Genomic DNA, 17,487 nt, shown 5'->3' with positions numbered 1-17,487 from the left:
CTGACTGCCTCCTCCTCTATTTTCCCAGAGCTGAAGGGCCCATCGTGACTGTTTTCTCTGTTGAACGACCTCCATCACCCCACGAAAACCAACCTTGACTGACTGAAGAGGAGAAGAGCTGAAAAACAGGGAGACGGACGGAGAGAAGTTGCCAATCTCTTCCCAGTCAGTTTTTTTTTCTTACATGTCCGTGGTGCATCTAAATCCCTCACTCCAAAACCAAGAAAAAGAAAAACAACATCCTCGCTCTTTCCGAGGGAAACAAAAAAGAACCACTTTGCTAGCTTAACATTTGTAGCGTGTTTTTATTTTTTTAATAGTGCTTTTTTTTCTTTTAACTGTTTTACAAAAAGAGAGATAGTGTCTGTTCATGTATCGCAAACCTAAAAGCTGCAGGGATGCACTAATAACTAATCCTGATGAAATGCAAAGCTAAAAAAAAAATTAATTGTACGGATTATTTCACCAGTAACAGTGACCTTAAGTAACCCATTCACTCACAAAAATCAAAGAAAATGTTATAGATAAAAAGAAGGTGATTTTAAGATGGAGAACTCTTTTTATTATTATTTCGTCAAAAAAGAATAAATTTCACACTGATGTTTTGTACTTTCATCAGCAGTGGTTAAGTGGAATTGGTGCATTCCTTAAAAAAAAGAAAAAAAAAGAAAAAGTGATTTGTTAAATTACAGCTCCCTCACTCACTGTATTATGGAGTAACATAAAATAATACAGTAATGTTCACATTTTTTACAGTAATATGTAGGACAGCAGTAAACAGGGAAATGCAACTTTTTTTTCTGTTTTCAAAGTGTAAAAATCAAACAGTCTCACTCATTATAACATGTTCACACTCAGATGAATTATAGTCATATCACATTATCACATTTTTATCATGAAACAGTAACAGAAAATAGGGAGCTGTAACTTAAAATATTGCAGTAAAAAAACAACAATCAACCAGGTTTTTGAATTTTTATGATTCTGTCTTTTTTCTGTAAGTATAGTTATTATTCATCCACATTCCTCGTGTGTTGACTGGCAGGTGAGTGAGTTCATTTTCAGTTCAGTTCACCTTTTGCTTCACTTTGAGCAGAGAAGACGTTTCACTATTTAAAGTAGGTGGGAATTGAAGGAATCTTAAATTGGGCCACTTAAATTAAGCATGAGAGGCAAAACAACGCAGCTTGAAGTTATTCTTGTAATATTTTGTAACTTTTTCTGTATTTTAGAATTCACTTTTACTAAAGGGACTGAAAATGAACTGACTTTAAAGCTGGTGTATACAACTTTCTGTACAGTAAAGATGAAGGTTATTAGATGGGAGCAGTAATGCAGCTTTTCAGTATAGCTAAACGCTCTCCCTGGGCCCGCCCACTGTACGACTCTAGCCATTCCTATTGGGCTGCAGGGAAGCAAGGGAGCAGTAAACTGACTTTTGATTGGGAGAGAGGACCAGTGAACCGAAGGATAATTGGGAGATAGAGGTGGCGCTGTGTAGTGCCAACTAACTACATGGGAGTGAAAAAAAGAATTTGATGCATGTTGGCCTTATGGCAAGTTTATGTTATTTTGCATCCTGCAGTGAGTTAAAGCTATTTTAATATTTTTAGGACCATGCTTAAAGGGCAAGTTTAGTTTTTTTTTTCAACCTGGACTCTATTTTCCCATGTTTTTGTGTCTAAGTGACTTATGGGAACAACAGTTTCTGACCTTGGTCGGGCGTTGAATGAGAGCGCTGCAGCCACAAAACAGGCTGCAATGGGGCCATTGTGCACTATCAAGGTATGCCCACTAAAAGGGCTTGTTTTTGCCACTGACAGGCTCACGTTGTTATATTAATTGTCTTAAAATTTATGGAAAGGTTTCCTACAGAGATAGAGTAAGATCTTTTTTTGTTTAACTAGAAATGGCTTCAAAATTGCCATCACCAACTCTACCGGACTCCCTTTAGAAAGTCATTTTAGTGTGTACAGAGCAAGCTCCGTTACACATCTAACCGGGTTTATTAAGGGTTAATTTCAACCAAACCAGAGTTAGTGATTGTTGGAACAGAGAAAAGACAAACTACGATGTTTTTTTGAGTATTATTTTGTGTCTGTCGACTTTGAATAAAGTGTCTTTCACAGTAATAAAACGAGTGTTCTTTTTAATGGAGTCTGGTGGTTTTGGCGACAGCAGTTTCAGGGCTGTTTCTGTTAAATTTTAAGATCCTTTTTGTTTAACCAGAAAGGCCTATCTCTGTTGGAATCCTTTCCATAATGTTTTCAGACTCTTACGATAACAATCCGAGCCTGTCAGTCGCAAAAAAGGACCTGCAGTGGATGTACATCGACGGAGCATGTTCCCATTAGTCACTTTGACACAAAAACGTGAAAATATGGTACATATTGAAAATAACTAAATTTACCCTTTAATGCACAATCTGCAATTTACGCACAGGTACCAAAATGAGGACATGCAGATGGAACAACTTGAAAAACAGTCCCAAATTCATAATAATTGAATTTCTACCAGTTTGCTAACTCTGCATCAGAGCCTGTTTTTCGTCATAGTTCAGCACTTATTTTCACTCCCAGCTTCTTTTTTAATACCAGAGTAGATGATGAGAAAAAACCCTGCTGGATAAAATGAGATCTGGGAAATAAATTCAGCATGTCTTCACACATTTTATTTTTTTTTATCTTGCAAGAGTATCTTGAGCGAGTCTAGATAGAAGGCTACTGTGTTGATTGGTTTGAGAGTGTGTAGATTAACAGATGATTTCGGCTCATACAGTACGTCTAGATAAGATTATCTTTGACCTGATGCTGGATGTGTTGTAACTGATTCACCGCAACCAAACACTCCTCAGCGTTTCAAAATTACATTCACAATATTATACCAGACGAAAGCATGGCACTGAACCTGCCAGTACACGAAAAACAGACAGAAATGGTTACAACACAACAGCAAAGCGCAGCTTAAAGGGAAGCGTATCTGAGGGTTTGAAGTGCTCTTGAAACCCCCTAAATGGAATCTTGTGATGTTTTATCCTTTTCGGTGTCCTTTTACCCAAATGTTCCACAAAAATGTGACTTTGTATAAATAGTGGTGGCATTAAATGGGTCAGAGGAGGAACGCATTTAATTAACACAGATTTTCAGTGTGAGCTGCGAAAAACAAAAACACATTCTACTGAAATTTAACAGTTTTAAGGAGAAAAAAAGTGCAACAGAAATATGAAACATTCCACTTGTACCTGCATAGATTTGTGCTAACCCTCCTGTCTGAATTGGAGTAATTTCTCTTTTTTTTTAATGAAGAAATATTGACACACATTTGAAATAGTATGTATGATTTAATTCAACCCCAGTTCAGAACTTATTTCTGGGCTGAGGCACGATCAGAAAATGGAGTGGTAATGACGTCTAGGCTCTCTATTGGGAAACACTGGTTTGACCTCTACTATGCAGTTAAATGACATTCCAGATGAGGGGGAAGCTTTAACCTCTAATCACACATCAGAAAAAACATTTAAAAAATGAAAACCGTGCAAAACTTGGCAGCTTTGGAAGCTTTCGCTGTTCCAAAAACAACTTTAAAAAAAAAGCATCGGTTGTGTCACGATTTGTAGATTTTCTCATCATTTGTCGTCTTTTCTCTGTGATCTAGTTGTCGAAAGGTGGGATTTATTGTGCGCCCTCTTGGATATTTTTAATATTGTCACAGTGTATTTTGACATTGAAGACACCACTATGAGTCAAAAAAAAATTTGCCACCATTTCTTTTTTGTACTTTTAGCCCCTTCTCTTTTTTGGGGGGATGGGTCTGTTTTAACCAATCACAGGAGCTTTGGGGCGCTGGGAGGTCTGCTTTTCCAAAAATCTTGGCACCGCTGAATTTTATCTGAGGTCAATAAAAATACTAGCACAAATAAACATCTTGCCATTAGCAACTTTTATTAGAATTAAAAAAAAAAAAAAAAGTACAGATGGAATGTTGGAAGTTCTGTTACCGTGGCAACCCTCAATAGAATGTTTCAACAAGAGCATTCTAAATGGTTCTGTTTGTGTTTCCTGTTGTAATGTTTATTAATGCAGTAGCTGACAGGAAGTACACAGGGACCAAAATGGTTGCCGTAGCAACAGAATAGCAATGAAACGCTCTGTAATCGATTGTGATTCTACGCCAGCTGATTTTAAAACAGTCAGGGATCTTAACATGGTAACGTTATAGAGGGCAATGTCATGTGGAAAAACTAACAATATACTGCCATCAGACCTTAGAATAATTGGCCTACGTTTTTAACAGTTACATCTTAGGCTTTTTACCACAGATGAGACATTGGTAAATCATACCAGCACCGTTTTGTATTTAAACTCCCAACAAAAAGTTGTGTGATTTTTTGGGAAAACCACCCACAGCTGCCTCATCGTTCCCTCTTTAGCCAACCAATGATCACCGGTAGGGTTTTTCTATCTAGCGGCTTAATTGTCTTGTGTCTCTCTCCACACACAGCCACTCCTCCCCTGTGTAACACTGTTTAAATAAAGGATTGTTATACTCTGAAATCATTTCGTCATTCATTTATTTGCTGATTTATTAGTAAAAACCAAAGTCCTGTATGTTTTGGCTCAGGAAGTCTGGTAATAAAAAGGTACAGTTATGCAAAAAGTAATTCAAGGTCGATAGTTTCTCAAACTTAACAAGAGGGAAAAATATAAATACTAAGATGCCTGAAGCGTCATAATGATGTCAGAATGGGTTGGAGACAGTTTTCTTCCAGATTTCCCCAAGGGTTTTAAACAAAACAAAACATTTTGACAAATCTTCTATGACAGCTAAGGATTTTATTTACAGGCGCCAATGTTTATCCTCTTAAGGCACCTTCATTTTGCCTGAGACGTTTCCCTCACAGGTCCCTGCTGGTCACATTGCTCTGCAGAGGTACCAGTGTTGGCTGACATGACTGCTTGTAACTAGCAGAAAAGTGTCATCTTGGTTGTTTTTAAGTGTCTGTTCTGCTGGTACAGTGTATCTCCTGTCAGGTGTGAGAGTGTAACCCAACAGTCCTTCTCCTCTGGTGTGTACTGCTGTGTATCTGCCTGTAGATGGCACTTCGATCCTGTGGAAACCCTGACAGATCAGCCTCAACTGTGGATGAAAGGAGAAAAAATCCAGACCAATCATGCTTTCAAAGGTTAAATCAATTGCTCTCAGGCTCTTTATGGTTGAGGGCCCCTAAATTCATATGCATTTGGTTATGGACCACCACTTTATAACATATCACTGAAGGGATCTCCATCTGAGAACATTTAGAAAACTTTATTGTGATAGTACAAGGTACAAGGTAGATTTATTGTCATTTTTCTTAATAGTGGTTTAAGAAGAAATAAAAAAGTAAAGCTACATATTTTTGGTGTCAAAGGAGGAGTTGAGGAGTCTCACAGCCTGGTGGTCCTGCAGCAGATACTTCTGCAGCTTTTTCCAGATAGCAGCAGGATGGACAGACTGTGACTGCTGTCTTTCAGTATACTTTAGCCTCTGTGCAGACACTTCACCACACAGAGGCCACTGGTACCCCGTAGGTGGAAACCAGTGATGTTCTGGGCAGTTTTAACCTTTCTCTTCTGAAATATGCACAAACTATGCCAGTTCATGATGTTTCCAGTCAGTATGCTCTCTGTAACTACTGAGTGAAAGCTCAGTGGTGTCCTTCTCTGGATTTTAGCCTAGTGTAGAGGACATTTTATTTATGGTCTAATTCAGTTAGGACTTCTAATCTAAGTCAATCCTGACAAAATATAAGTTAAATAAATAGAAATATGAAAATCATTTACGGGGAATAATGAATTTAAATGCAGTAAAAAGTGTTTCCAATTACGTTAATAAATGATTTATTTATAGATTTATTTGGGATATTTTTGAGTTGTGGGTGCTCTGTAATTATATGTGGCAGGATGCACAGGTGGGACAGGGAGAAGTGGTTTTTGTCTTTGTGGAGAATGTTTTTTGATCGTGTTTCAAGTTATATTTCGTGAAACACAAAAATAAACGGAGAACGAAGTCAACGGATCCGTGAAATTATGATTTGTTTGTGGATCAAAAACAAGATAACCTAAGTGACTTTCATGGAAATTGTCCCAACGAGTTTCCGTAGGATGCAGAGCCTTTTTAATGTCAGCAGGTAAATATGTGCGGTTTAACTACTTTAAATATATACTTGATGAAATACCATTAAACAAAAATAATTTGCATTTAGAAAACACCCAAAGAAAGTCGAGCTAGCTAACAGACTTTAATAAATAAAACTGTTATTTTATTGATAACAGGCGTCTACTTTGCTAACATTTTAAGCTAACGTTAGCTTTTGAAATGTAACCACTGCGGCTAACCGTTACCGAGTTCAGTGTTAGTTTTCAGCCAATTGTTTTTTTATTTTTTATTTTTATACTAACTATCTGTTATCAATAAGATGTAGGACAACGAGAGGGACTACCAGAGGCAACTCCGTGAGTTGTACAAACGTTACGGACGTTAGCAACACCGAAGGTTAGCAAACAAACGGTCGCATTAACTGCTAACATTAACGGATGAGTCTTATTATTGAATTAGAAGAAGGCTTATTACCAAATCTTTAAATATAAAACTCAAGAAAGTACATTAAGTGAACCATAAAATGTAGGCAGGATGACTTCCCCTTCTCTATTTATGCTCTCATTGTTTTAATATGTATCAGCGAGTTTTGTAATGTAACTTTGTTTATGTTTTTAGTGCATTTAATTGTGTAATACTGAAGCATTGTATTAAAAGTAATAACCCACAAATCTGATAATGAGGTCATTAGCTAAATGGCATATTTATCTGAGGTGGAAACTCAAATGCTGCTTAATGTGCATTTGTAAGTCATTCTAAGTAAGTAAATAAGTAAATAAAGACATGGGTGTATTGTTCAAAATAGGCCTGTTTTGTTAGAAACTTAAAATAATGGCGTTTAATGTTTTACAGGCTGTAGGTCTGCTCCTGTGGTTTGGGGAAGTTTGGAAATCTTCTCACTAAAATCAACCGTTAAAAGGCAACAAGGAGGACCACCACATCACTGAGTGAGTTTATGTTACAAGTGCAGCAGTGTGATAGTTAAGTCATGACATATTAACCTGAAATTCAACTTCAGCAACTGTCTTTTAGTGATTTAATTACAAGAGGATAGTGCGGACAGATTTTCACAAAGTCAGTAAAACACTGAACTCTGAAAGAGAAATTAGTTTTCCTTAATTCGAGTAACACATGAAAAACTGCAGGTGTGCAGTTATACCAGTTGTAATTGATTATTGTTGGCCTCAGAATAAACAGCAGACGATGCACACTGACTCACACACATTTTCTGGCTTTACTGCCATTGATTCAAGCCCACCCATTCATATGGGAGAAGTTAATTGTTTGGTCACAAAAGAACAATAAATTTTAGATTTAAACTGCCAGCTTGTCTTAGTGATGACCTCATCCCAGAATAATTACTGCAGTCACGATGAAAACACATTTTGGGTACTAAGATGGCTCCACATAATAGACACCAGGACAAACTGTGAGGTGAAATCTTTTTAAGGCTGTAATTCATTTTTAATCACTGTTTTGATTTTATAACTGTCACTATATCCTGACAGTAAAGCATGAAGCAGATAATCAGCGATAAAAACTCATGTTATTCTGCTTCCTTCTGGTGCTCCTAATGGCATTTGCAAAAATCACCAAAACAACCAATTACAGCCTCTTACGCAGCTGTCAGTCACTGCTCATGAATTGCAGTCAAACTGTCAAACTAGGCAACAGTGTTCAGATATAAATCAAGATTCTGTCTCACCTCAGATGTTTTCAGGAACACATGTTAGTGTACGGTTTGCAATGCAGCAACACTTTGCCCGCAGTTCACAGGCAGTGTTTGACATGACTGAGAGCTGCTCTCTCTGTAAACGACCTATGATTGGCCAAAACTTTCTATCACAGTCTGGATTTTGAGCAGAGCGAAGGTGCAGAAGTCTAGTGTTCTCGCAGACCACATGAATTACAATAGGCTCAAAGTTCACAATGTAATTTTTTCCCAATAAGATTATAAAGTCTACATAAATGTACTATTCACTTTCATATACTGTATCAAGTGATAGTGGGAGTAGATGATGAAAGGGGACCCGTGAACTTTGCCTGATGTGTCTGTGGCTGAGTGTGTCTATCATGTCTGAGTGTGTATTTTACGTCAGAGCAAGGTAAAAAGGTTTCAGGTTCACCTAGCAGAACAACACTTATCATCAGAGCGCACACAGATGAAAGAGAAGCAATTTGTCTGATGTTTTCATGCTTTGAGGACACTAAAACCTGCAGTCTCCAGGGTTCCTACAGTCACGGAAAACCTGGAAAAGTCTTACAATGTCACAGTCACGTCTTCCAGGCCTCTAAAAGCTATGGAATAAGTAAAAATTATTGAATTGAATAATTGAAAGTTATTGAATTTTTATCGCTTTGAAACCTGAGCATGTTTGACTGATTTCTTTCAAAAATTGGAAGAAGGTAATAAACTACTTATATAAAGAAACAACACAAAAATTTAAACAAATTAGTAAAAAGAAAATTACCGTAACATAAGCAAAAAAAAGGAAAGTTAAAAAAAATAACAAATGAAAAAATGACACCAAAAAGTGCTTAAAAGTTAAAATGCTGTAACATAATTTTAAATATATAAATACGATAACCATGAAACTAGTTTTCTCAACATTTTACCACAGCGTTTGATATAATTTTCACGTTTTCAAGAGAAGTTAAATCAGTTTTCTCAGCGCACGAAAGACATGTGAAGAATCATTGAATGATTTGGAAAAGTTATGGAATTTTGTTGCGTTTGACAAAATTGTTCCAGCTATCTTTTCAACAAAAAAAGGTTCCTTTCTTGAAGCATAGCTCAAGTTTTTCATAATCTGACGACATTTTAGTGAAAAGTATATTTCTTAAGTTATCAAACACGTGGTAACAAAACAAAAAGTGAACCTCATTCTCAATATCGCCCACATCACACAGCAAACAGAGTCTGTCCTCCTCAGGAGTGGCATTAAACCTGCCGGTCTCCAGAGCTAACGGTAACGTTCCCGAGCGTAACTGTGCACCGCAACCTTTTGTTGTGAGTTGATGTTTTTTGTGAGTCTCTGATCAGACATTTTCACAAGTCTGTTCCAAAGTTGAGGTAATTGACACTTATGTCTGATGTTTGGAGGTTCCCATCCCATATCCCCATTAATGGCCAAAACTGAAGTGAATTTATGAACTCCCAAAAAGGCGTGGATTGCTCTGTGATAAAAGACAAGTGTGGCAAGAAAAAAATATATCATGTGTCCTTGAAAAGTCATGGAAATGTTTTGAAATTTTGTCCATGGAAATGTGTGGGAACCTTGAATCTCTCACAGATGAACACAGACAAAGCAGGCCAGCATAACGCGGTGATCAGTATCTCCAAAGTCAAATTTAGTTTCATCCTAAAAATATCACTTTGCCAATTTTTTCTTTTTTTCTTGTCTTGTAACCTATTTTGGATGTTTTTCATTATTTAGAGTGTAGCTTAGGCCCCGAGACATTTTTTTCTACCTGGGAGCGACATGAGCTGTCAGATATCATTCAAAAGACAATGTGGATTTGAGACTTCTACAAGACACGGGAGGTTGCTTGCGTGCATCTGCAGTTAAAATGATGCGCTTCATGTTTTATTTAGCTGTCTATGTTGGTACGAAATGAGAATATTTTCTCAACACAGGAAAAAATATGTGTAGTGGAAGCTGTAGCGATATTTTTATGCGGAAATCTTCACATGTGGGGACGAGTGTATGTATTTTTAGCATGTGTGCCCTTGAAAAATATCACCTCCCCTCAGTATTCATTTTGCTACACAGTACCATATTAAATATAACATAGCAAGAGTTGTGGACATGGGCCGAACATGCAAAGTTAATAACATGCCTACCCTGTGTGAGCTTCCAGCTGAGGTAGATAATCAGTTGTAGCAGAAGCAGAGAGACAGACAGGAACAGCAGCAGGCCAAACAGCCAGAGAGGAAGAAAGCTGTCTGTCTCTCTGTCCGTCTGCACGATGGTCTGTCGAAGGAGCAGAGCCAAGTCAGCCCAGGGGCCGCTCAGCACCTCCATGCTGCTCCTGCACGCAAATGAAGAGGAGAGGAGGTGGGGGTTAATGTGATGATATGATACCTGAGGCACGATCAGATAACACTTGAGTAGGCATTCATTCAGTCATGTAAAGGTCACAAGACGTTGAGGCATCAAAATGAATACGCTGCTAAAAAAGTTACATGTAGCACACGTTTAAACAGCATACAAAATGACTGTATTTCTAAGTCGAGCAGTACGTGGTGAAATATGTTCATTAAAAAGGTCTAGGATTTAAATAAATTCTTTAACCCTTTAACAGACTTTGTAACTGCACGGTTGACTTTTTTTGTGATCAAGTAGCTTCACTAAAAACTTTGCAAAACCTAATTTTATTTCATACAAGTTTTTATACGATGCCATTAAGTATTTTGATTATACTTTAATTCTATTCAATCCAATTTTGTTCTAATAAATTGACTCTTTTTTTTCTTCTGCACATTTTAAATTAATTGTGTTACTATATTCATTATTATTTATATTTCTTTATTTTATATTTTGTTTGCGTGTTTACTTTATTTACTTTTTTAATGATTTTTATTACATTAACATTGACATTTTTTTAGCATAAATTCTATACAGATTTTTTTTCTTATAAATTATTTTAATTTGCGTTCATTTGTTTTTGTATATTTATTTTAATACATTTATTTTATAAGGTTTTCATAATAAATTGATGTATTTTGTTAACATATTCTATAGTGTATAATTTTGTAAAAAATTCTGCAAAGGTATTTCTTAGTGTGACTGTTAAAGGGTTAAAGTTACGTAATAATTTAGGGTCTTACATGCATTATAAAAATGATCAGACATTGGCCTCAATTGAAATTTGAAATATTGTCATTTTAGTTTTTCACAGTTTTCTGATGCTGGGTTAATTTGGGCATGGTCATCCCCGATCCATAACACGTAATATGGATAAAGCCAATCAAAAATTCAAAGTCAGGTGTCAGTTGACACTATTTTAACATGCCAAGTTGAAATTCCTCAACCTATTAAACACAGAAACACTCACTCTGAGTGATTGAGTTTGTGTAAAGATTTTCATCATGATATTCATTTCAACCTCATCACCCAGCCCAAAGTCAATCGCCAAGGCAAAGCACTTCAGTAATGGCTGTCCTAAATTTGTTAATGGTAAAGTCTTATGTGTCATTTCTTTAATGTGTGAGTGTAATAGAAACAGCACACACAGTCTTAATGTATTAAAGGCACAGCAGGTGGACGGTCGTTAAAATATTTCAAAAGATCTACTTACAGTTTTCAGGTTCCCCGGAGAGGCAGGTCTGTAGGTGGAAATGACTTTCGGGTGGCTGCCAAATATGTTCAGTGAGCTAATGCATAGCTGTCCTGACAGCTGTCTGTACTGATGTGATCTTGTCTTGAGTAGCCAGAAACGAAATGGAAGTCAAAGGTGACGTTTTTTAGATGGCTTTAGACTTCAAAGTTTTAAAATCCTGCCAGTGTCAGTGGGTCACATCAGGTTTCACTGCTGAGGGTAGTAATCCAACAAAAGTTATTCCTCATGGAGAAGAGATGGTTAATTCAGTCCAGAAGTGAAAGCTGTAAAAGCTTACATCTGTCTCTTTAGGTCTCCTTATCTCTCTTGTTGGTAGAAATACCACATCTGTTGTTGTTAATGATGTGAACTTTGTACTAGTACAACAGTCCAACCTTGTGATTGCTAAGAAGATTAGTTTTACTGGCCAGTTCAGCGTGTGTGTGTCTGTAAGTGTGTGTGAGATACAGTTCAGAGGTATGGAGTGTAGTGTTTGGGGGTTACTGAAGGTCTCAGTTTCCTAAAAACATGAACTCAATGGGCAAAAACCATGCTTTCGTGTCCTCCGTGTGTGTGTGTGTGTGTGTGTGTGCGTGCATCGGGGCCTCGAGTAATGTTTTGATCGTTGGACCTTTGACCTTTGTTCTCATTGTGTCATAAAACACACACAAACACACTCATTTTTCCCTCTCTGATTGGCAATAGGTTTCCCTCTTTCTTTTCTTCTGTCTTTTCTCTCACTCTGTCTCCTCTCTGTTTATCTTATCTTCACCAACAGACACTGTCCCCTTTTCGATCGGTGGCAGTATTGATTACTTCAAACCAGATCTGATAGTATCAACATTGACTGGAGGAGAAACAATAGTCGGTCAGATACTGAAGCTTAAACCAAATTGAAGTGTGACGCCCCCTGTTGGAAGAAAGGAGGTATTTGTTTTTAGGTTGATAACACATGACTTTAACCCTTTGGAACCTGGATGGACAATACCTCTTGTCCTGTTCTCAGCTGCCTTTTACAAGTATTGAAACCTATGAACCCTGAGCAAATTGGTTTAATTTCTTTCAAAAACATTTGAAAAAAGGCAATGAGCAACTTCTTAATTTCGCAAGAAATTTTTAGATTTAACACTACTGGAAAAAATTATGCAGGGATAATGTCCAGAAAACTGTTTTGATATTATCAAAATTTATATTGAAAATTAGGTTACAAAATTATTTTTAAGCCCTTTTTCTTAAGTAATTACCTTGTTTGTTTTTACTGTCCTTTTTGTCATTTTCTTTTAGGATTCAGAATTTCAGGTAGTTTCTTCTACTTTTTACAAATATCTTGCTAATTTTGGGGTCATTTCTTCTCAAGTTGCATATTGCCTTGTGACCATCTTTTTGAAAGAAATCAAGCCAATTTGCTGAGGCATCAAATGTGGTTAAACATAATGCACGCAGATACATGGTGGCTCTAAATGCGATTCTTCCACATCGCCCCATTTTAAACCTGCTGTAGCTGTAAACTTAGGTTGTAGCGGCATGCCATGTAAGTGCAATATTCATTTTCCTTTTAGTTCTGATTTGTTTTCCACCAACTCCTCAGCAAGAAATCTGGCTCTTTAGCTGCTAAATTCTTCACACTTTGTCTACTCTTTGGTGGTGGACTGGTAGTATACAGCTGCCTGTAGTAGTTGCAGTGACAGCACTGAACTTTAACAGTTAAATTGTGGGACCTGAAAATCCAAAACAATGACCTGAAATCAGCTATAAAGCTGATCAGAGCTGAGGTTGACTGCAGAGCCGGATGATAATTTTCTTTAGGCTCCTCACTATAAGGCAATCCTTTTCAGATCTAGATTGACAAATTACACTCCATGTAAAAGATAAAACATGTATTTTTGAGTTTGGAGTGAACTGTTCCTTTAAGATCAAAATGTTGCTTAAAGTCTCTTAATACTGACACACTAGTGGTCAGACCAGACGCTTTCACCTTATCAAGCTAAAAAGCTAACAGGCTGGCAATGAACCAAAAGCAGGTTGTGTTTGCTCTGAAGTCCCCGGCAACTTCAAGAGACTGATGTTTTATATTTACAGCGAACACCTCTTTGTTTTCACTTGGAAAAGCAGCAAGTATCCCTGCGTGCCCTCTGTGTACTCTGACTGTCACTCAGATCTCAGCATCAGTAGTCTTGTCATGTGGAGACTCATTTAAACACAGTACTCTTGTCTCAGGGGAGAGAAAGCAAGCTTTAGGTGATAAAATCACAAGCGTAATTTGGCTCTGGCTGGTGAGAAGCGCTGGCTAATTGAGTGATGCTGTCATCAACATCAATAGAATTGATCAGCTTTGTTGTTTCTCTGATTGATCAGGAGATAATGGGCTTATTTTTGGAGAAACAGTGTAGGTGTGTTTCAGTGTTGCTTTGCGTTTATGTGCCTGAGTGCTTTTTTCTGATTGACTGGGGCATAATGGAGCTATTTCTGGAGAATTCACACACACCGATCTCTGGGTGTGTGTGTGTGTGCGTTTCTGCTCTATGTTCAAAGAAATAATTAGCTAGGGATCAGCATTCCTCTGTGTGTGTGTGTGTGTGTGTGTGTGTGTGTGTGTGTGTGTGTGTGTGTGTGTGTGTGTGTGTGTGTGTGTGTGTGTGCTCCCTTATTGATCCATTTGTGGAGGCCTGTGAGAAAAAGACAGAAAGGCGTCTTTGAAGTTGTCATAACATCAAAGTTTTAGTGGTGTTTTCAAGTATTAGTTGATAATATTAATTTTTTAATTAAGAGGACTTCATACTTCAAAATGGTATTTTTAATTAATAAACAGAGTCAGGAATCTAAATAGAGAGAAAGAATAAGATACATGCAAAAGAGACAAACTGCTCATTATCTATTAAACATGACTGATAAAACTTTTAAGTGGCTCTTGTGCAAAGAGGAAGTGAACTCTAGTTTAAAATCTTTCGGAAAATCTCCTCTGAGCAGCAGCCATAACTCTGGCTAAATGTTTCTTCCAGATCAGATTAGACTTCTCCCCAGATGCCTGGGAGGAATTTTGGATCATTTTGCAAGAAGCGAAACAGAAAAAAATGGGTTTGTTTTTGGGTTCTTTGCAGCACCAGTTCCTCTGTCAGGCTAAAAGGCCCATCAGTTAGTTTGTTTTCTCTCTCATTATCTCTTATTTCCTCATGTGTGCTGTTGCTTTCAAAGCATGAATCGATACAGCGCAATCACCAGGAGGAAACATTGGCATCATATGTTTCTGCAAGCCACGAATATGTTACATGTGCATGTTACATGTGACATGGTATATGAGGTGACTCTATCATAGGGTGGTGGAGGGGACCATGGACGGTGTTTTGTAGTGGTGTGGTGTTGTTTTTTTTCTATCATTGTTTTAAACTAGAATTGTGGGTGTTTTTCCAGTGACCCAACAGTGCGTTTCCATCGGCTTTTTAGGCTCCAATCATGGGTGTTTTGTAGCGACACATTGATATTTTTCCATTGGCTTCAATTGTTGATGTCTTTTAGCTACCTGACAGTGTTTTTTCATTAGCTTTTTAGGTTGCAATCGCTGATGTTTTGTATTGAACCTGTAGTGTTTTTTCATCAACTTTTTAGGCTTTAACCTTGGGTGCTTTGTAGCGACCCTATGGTGGGTTTCCATCTGCTTTTAGGCTCCAGTCATGGTTGCTTAGTCGCTACCTGACGGTGCGTTCTCATTGGCTTTTTAGGCTTGAAACATGGGTGTTTTGTAGTGCGCTGTGTGTGTTTTTCCAGCAGGCTCCAATTGTGGGTGTTTTGTAGCAACCGGGATGGTTTGTTTCCGGCTATTTAGGCTCCAATCTTTTTTTTGTTTTATTTGTTTTTTGTAGCAACAGTGCATTTCCTTTGGCTTTGTAGGCTCAAATCGTATGTCTTTTGTAGTGACCCAATGGGGCATTTCCATTTGCTTTTTCAGCTCTAATTGTAAGTGTTTTTGTGACCCAACTGTGATATTCCTTTTAGACTCCAACTGTGATTATTTTGTAGCAACCCATTGGTGTGTTTCCATCAGCTTTTGAGGCTATAAATGGTGATTTGTTGCAACTTGACGTGCTTCCCCTGGGATTTTAGCTCCATTCGTGGATGTTTTGTAGTGACCCGTCAGTGTTTTTCTATTGGCTTTTTGGGCCCCAGCAGTGGGTGTTTTGCAGCAACCCATTAGTGTCTTTCCATTGGCTTTTTAGGCTCTAATAGTGTGTTGTGTGTTGTTGTTGAATGCGTTGTAGTGACCCATCAGTGTTTTTCGGGATAGTGATGGAGAGAAGGGACAAACTTTGTCTTCAGTGTTGATCTCAACGCTCTGGGTTTTTTATCTGATCATACTTTGGTGTCAGCCTCCTGTATTTTCTTCAGGTGCTCATGTTTTTGTGCGCAACGCTCAGAATCAGAAAATCTCCCTCGTCTTTGTGTCTGTCTGCTGGTATGGTTACAAGGCAGCAGCATTCACTTTGATAAGTGTACTTGTCTGCATGTGTGTGTGCCTGTGTGGTCTGATGTGTGGGTGGTTGTCTGTATGTCCTCAGTTCTGTGGGAACAGAGTTTGTGTTTCATTGATTGTACAGTGCGACAAATCTCAACTCTTTCTGTCTCTTTCTCACCATAGCTGTATAATTGGTAAGACACAGAAATAAAAATGAAGTTAGTAAAGAAGTAAAGAAATTTCCTGCAAATACATGCCTACATAAGCCTTTCTGACCTTGGTTTGTGTGTTTGAAAATTAGTCATGATGTGCGGCTTTAAAAACCACAAAAGCACATCATTGCACTAAGCAGGAAGTATCTATTTACTAACCTGTCTAGAATGATGTTTAGTTGTGCTAGAAATGGCACATTTTGTATCTCCCACAAGACTTGCAGCACTGTTATTTCCGCCCTTCAAATTTGTTCTTTATTACATCAGGAAAAGTACCCTGTGTCTCTAACCCTAACTTGCTTTTCATCAGGACTTAAAATGCTGCACTAATCTAATATAGAGGAAAGTTTCGAGGGTGCAGATAACAGTGTTGTGAGTCCTTTGTGAGATTGAAATCACAGTTTTTTGGCCGTCTGTACTATTTTCTTGCAGAAGGCGGCAATATGCTGTAGGAAAAGTTTTGTATTTTAACTCTGAAGTGCAAATTTGTTCCATAATGTTTAACAGCTTATTCCTGCCCCTGGCTATTATTTCAATAAATAGTCTAGTCATTTAGTAGTCTTATTAAGACTCAGATTTGTATTTGTTTGAAAATGTAGAAATTATATGTTTTGTTTAGCAGTCTGTCCATCTTAATGTTTTTTTCCATCCATTATTCTATCCATTCAGCTGTAGCATTTGTGCATACAGTGTCATGCATCAGTATGCTGGCCAGATGGAGGGTAGTTAACTGGAGGCAATGACTACCAACCCTGCACAAATGCCTATAATTTGCCTATGGCTGTTCATATCAAACAGAGGAAAGAACAGAAGTTTTTTCCAGGTGATGAAAATAGTAATACGTAAATGGGAGACTTATATGTATTACTAAGCTTTTTGTTCCACTATTGAAATGGGTAAAATCTTTTTTTAATCTAACTGTAGAGCAGCGTGCAGTGAATTGCTTCACACAGTGCCCTACTTGCCACTCCGCAGCTCTCTTTCTTTATCATGAGGCTATTGAGAGTTCGCTTGCACATACGATGACAGGGCTAACTGTTAGCAGCACACAGCTAACACTACCAAATCATAATTCATTGCTTTGAGGAAAAGTATAGCTGTTTTGGTGTTGGTCATAGTTTGTTTGGACCTTTAAAAAGGTCTTTGTTGGATGTTAATTGCTGTTGCTGTGTTAGCTTGTGATAACTGGGCGGGCTTTGAACTGACGGGAACGAGAGCAGCTCCAGAGACTTTCATTCAGAACTGCATCTAACCTGTGTAACAGCAGATTTTTCTGATATTAACTTTGAATTTAAGGCTAAATAGGCTAAATTAAGTTGTGGCAACAATCGCGTCGCTTAATTTTGTATTGATTACATTCAACAATTT

The 17,487-nt window shown here is 37.7% G+C and overlaps 1 protein-coding gene and 2 long non-coding RNA genes across 18 annotated transcripts in view; 2 read left to right on the top strand and 1 right to left on the bottom strand.

Annotated features, from left to right (window-relative positions):
• The window catches only part of epb41l2 (erythrocyte membrane protein band 4.1-like 2), a 71,650-nt gene extending 67,097 nt beyond the window's left edge, over window positions 1–4,553 (top strand). For all 15 annotated transcript variants that reach the window (XM_042503169.2, XM_042503167.2, XM_088089344.1 and 12 more), the window contains one exon: window positions 29–4,553. Coding sequence is in view for 1 of the 15 variants with exons in the window: in XM_088089341.1 (XP_087945467.1) it covers window positions 29–34 (6 nt within the window). In the remaining 14 variants the exon portion in view is untranslated. The remainder of the gene's footprint in view (window positions 1–28) is intronic.
• On the bottom strand, window positions 4,554–11,812 carry LOC121955294 (uncharacterized). The gene is made up of 3 exons (XR_006106624.2): window positions 11,440–11,812; window positions 9,983–10,170; window positions 4,554–5,136 (listed from the first exon to the last, which is right to left on the bottom strand). It is a non-coding gene; the product is annotated as an uncharacterized LOC121955294 (long non-coding RNA).
• Window positions 6,089–17,487, top strand: part of LOC148186812 (uncharacterized) — a 70,690-nt gene continuing 59,291 nt past the window's right edge. For both annotated transcript variants that reach the window (XR_015779106.1, XR_015779107.1), the window contains exons 1-2: window positions 6,089–6,169; window positions 6,991–7,085. This is a non-coding gene — a long non-coding RNA (uncharacterized LOC148186812). The remainder of the gene's footprint in view (window positions 6,170–6,990; window positions 7,086–17,487) is intronic.

The sequence above is a fragment of the Plectropomus leopardus genome, chromosome 16 (assembly GCF_026936395.1).
Source record: "Plectropomus leopardus strain MGB_pleo_1.0 chromosome 16, ASM2693639v1, whole genome shotgun sequence".
NCBI classification, from domain to species: Eukaryota; Metazoa; Chordata; class Actinopteri; order Perciformes; family Serranidae; genus Plectropomus; species Plectropomus leopardus.
The sequence above is the reverse complement of the archived record's forward strand: the minus strand, read 5'-3'. Positions and strand labels throughout refer to the sequence as shown.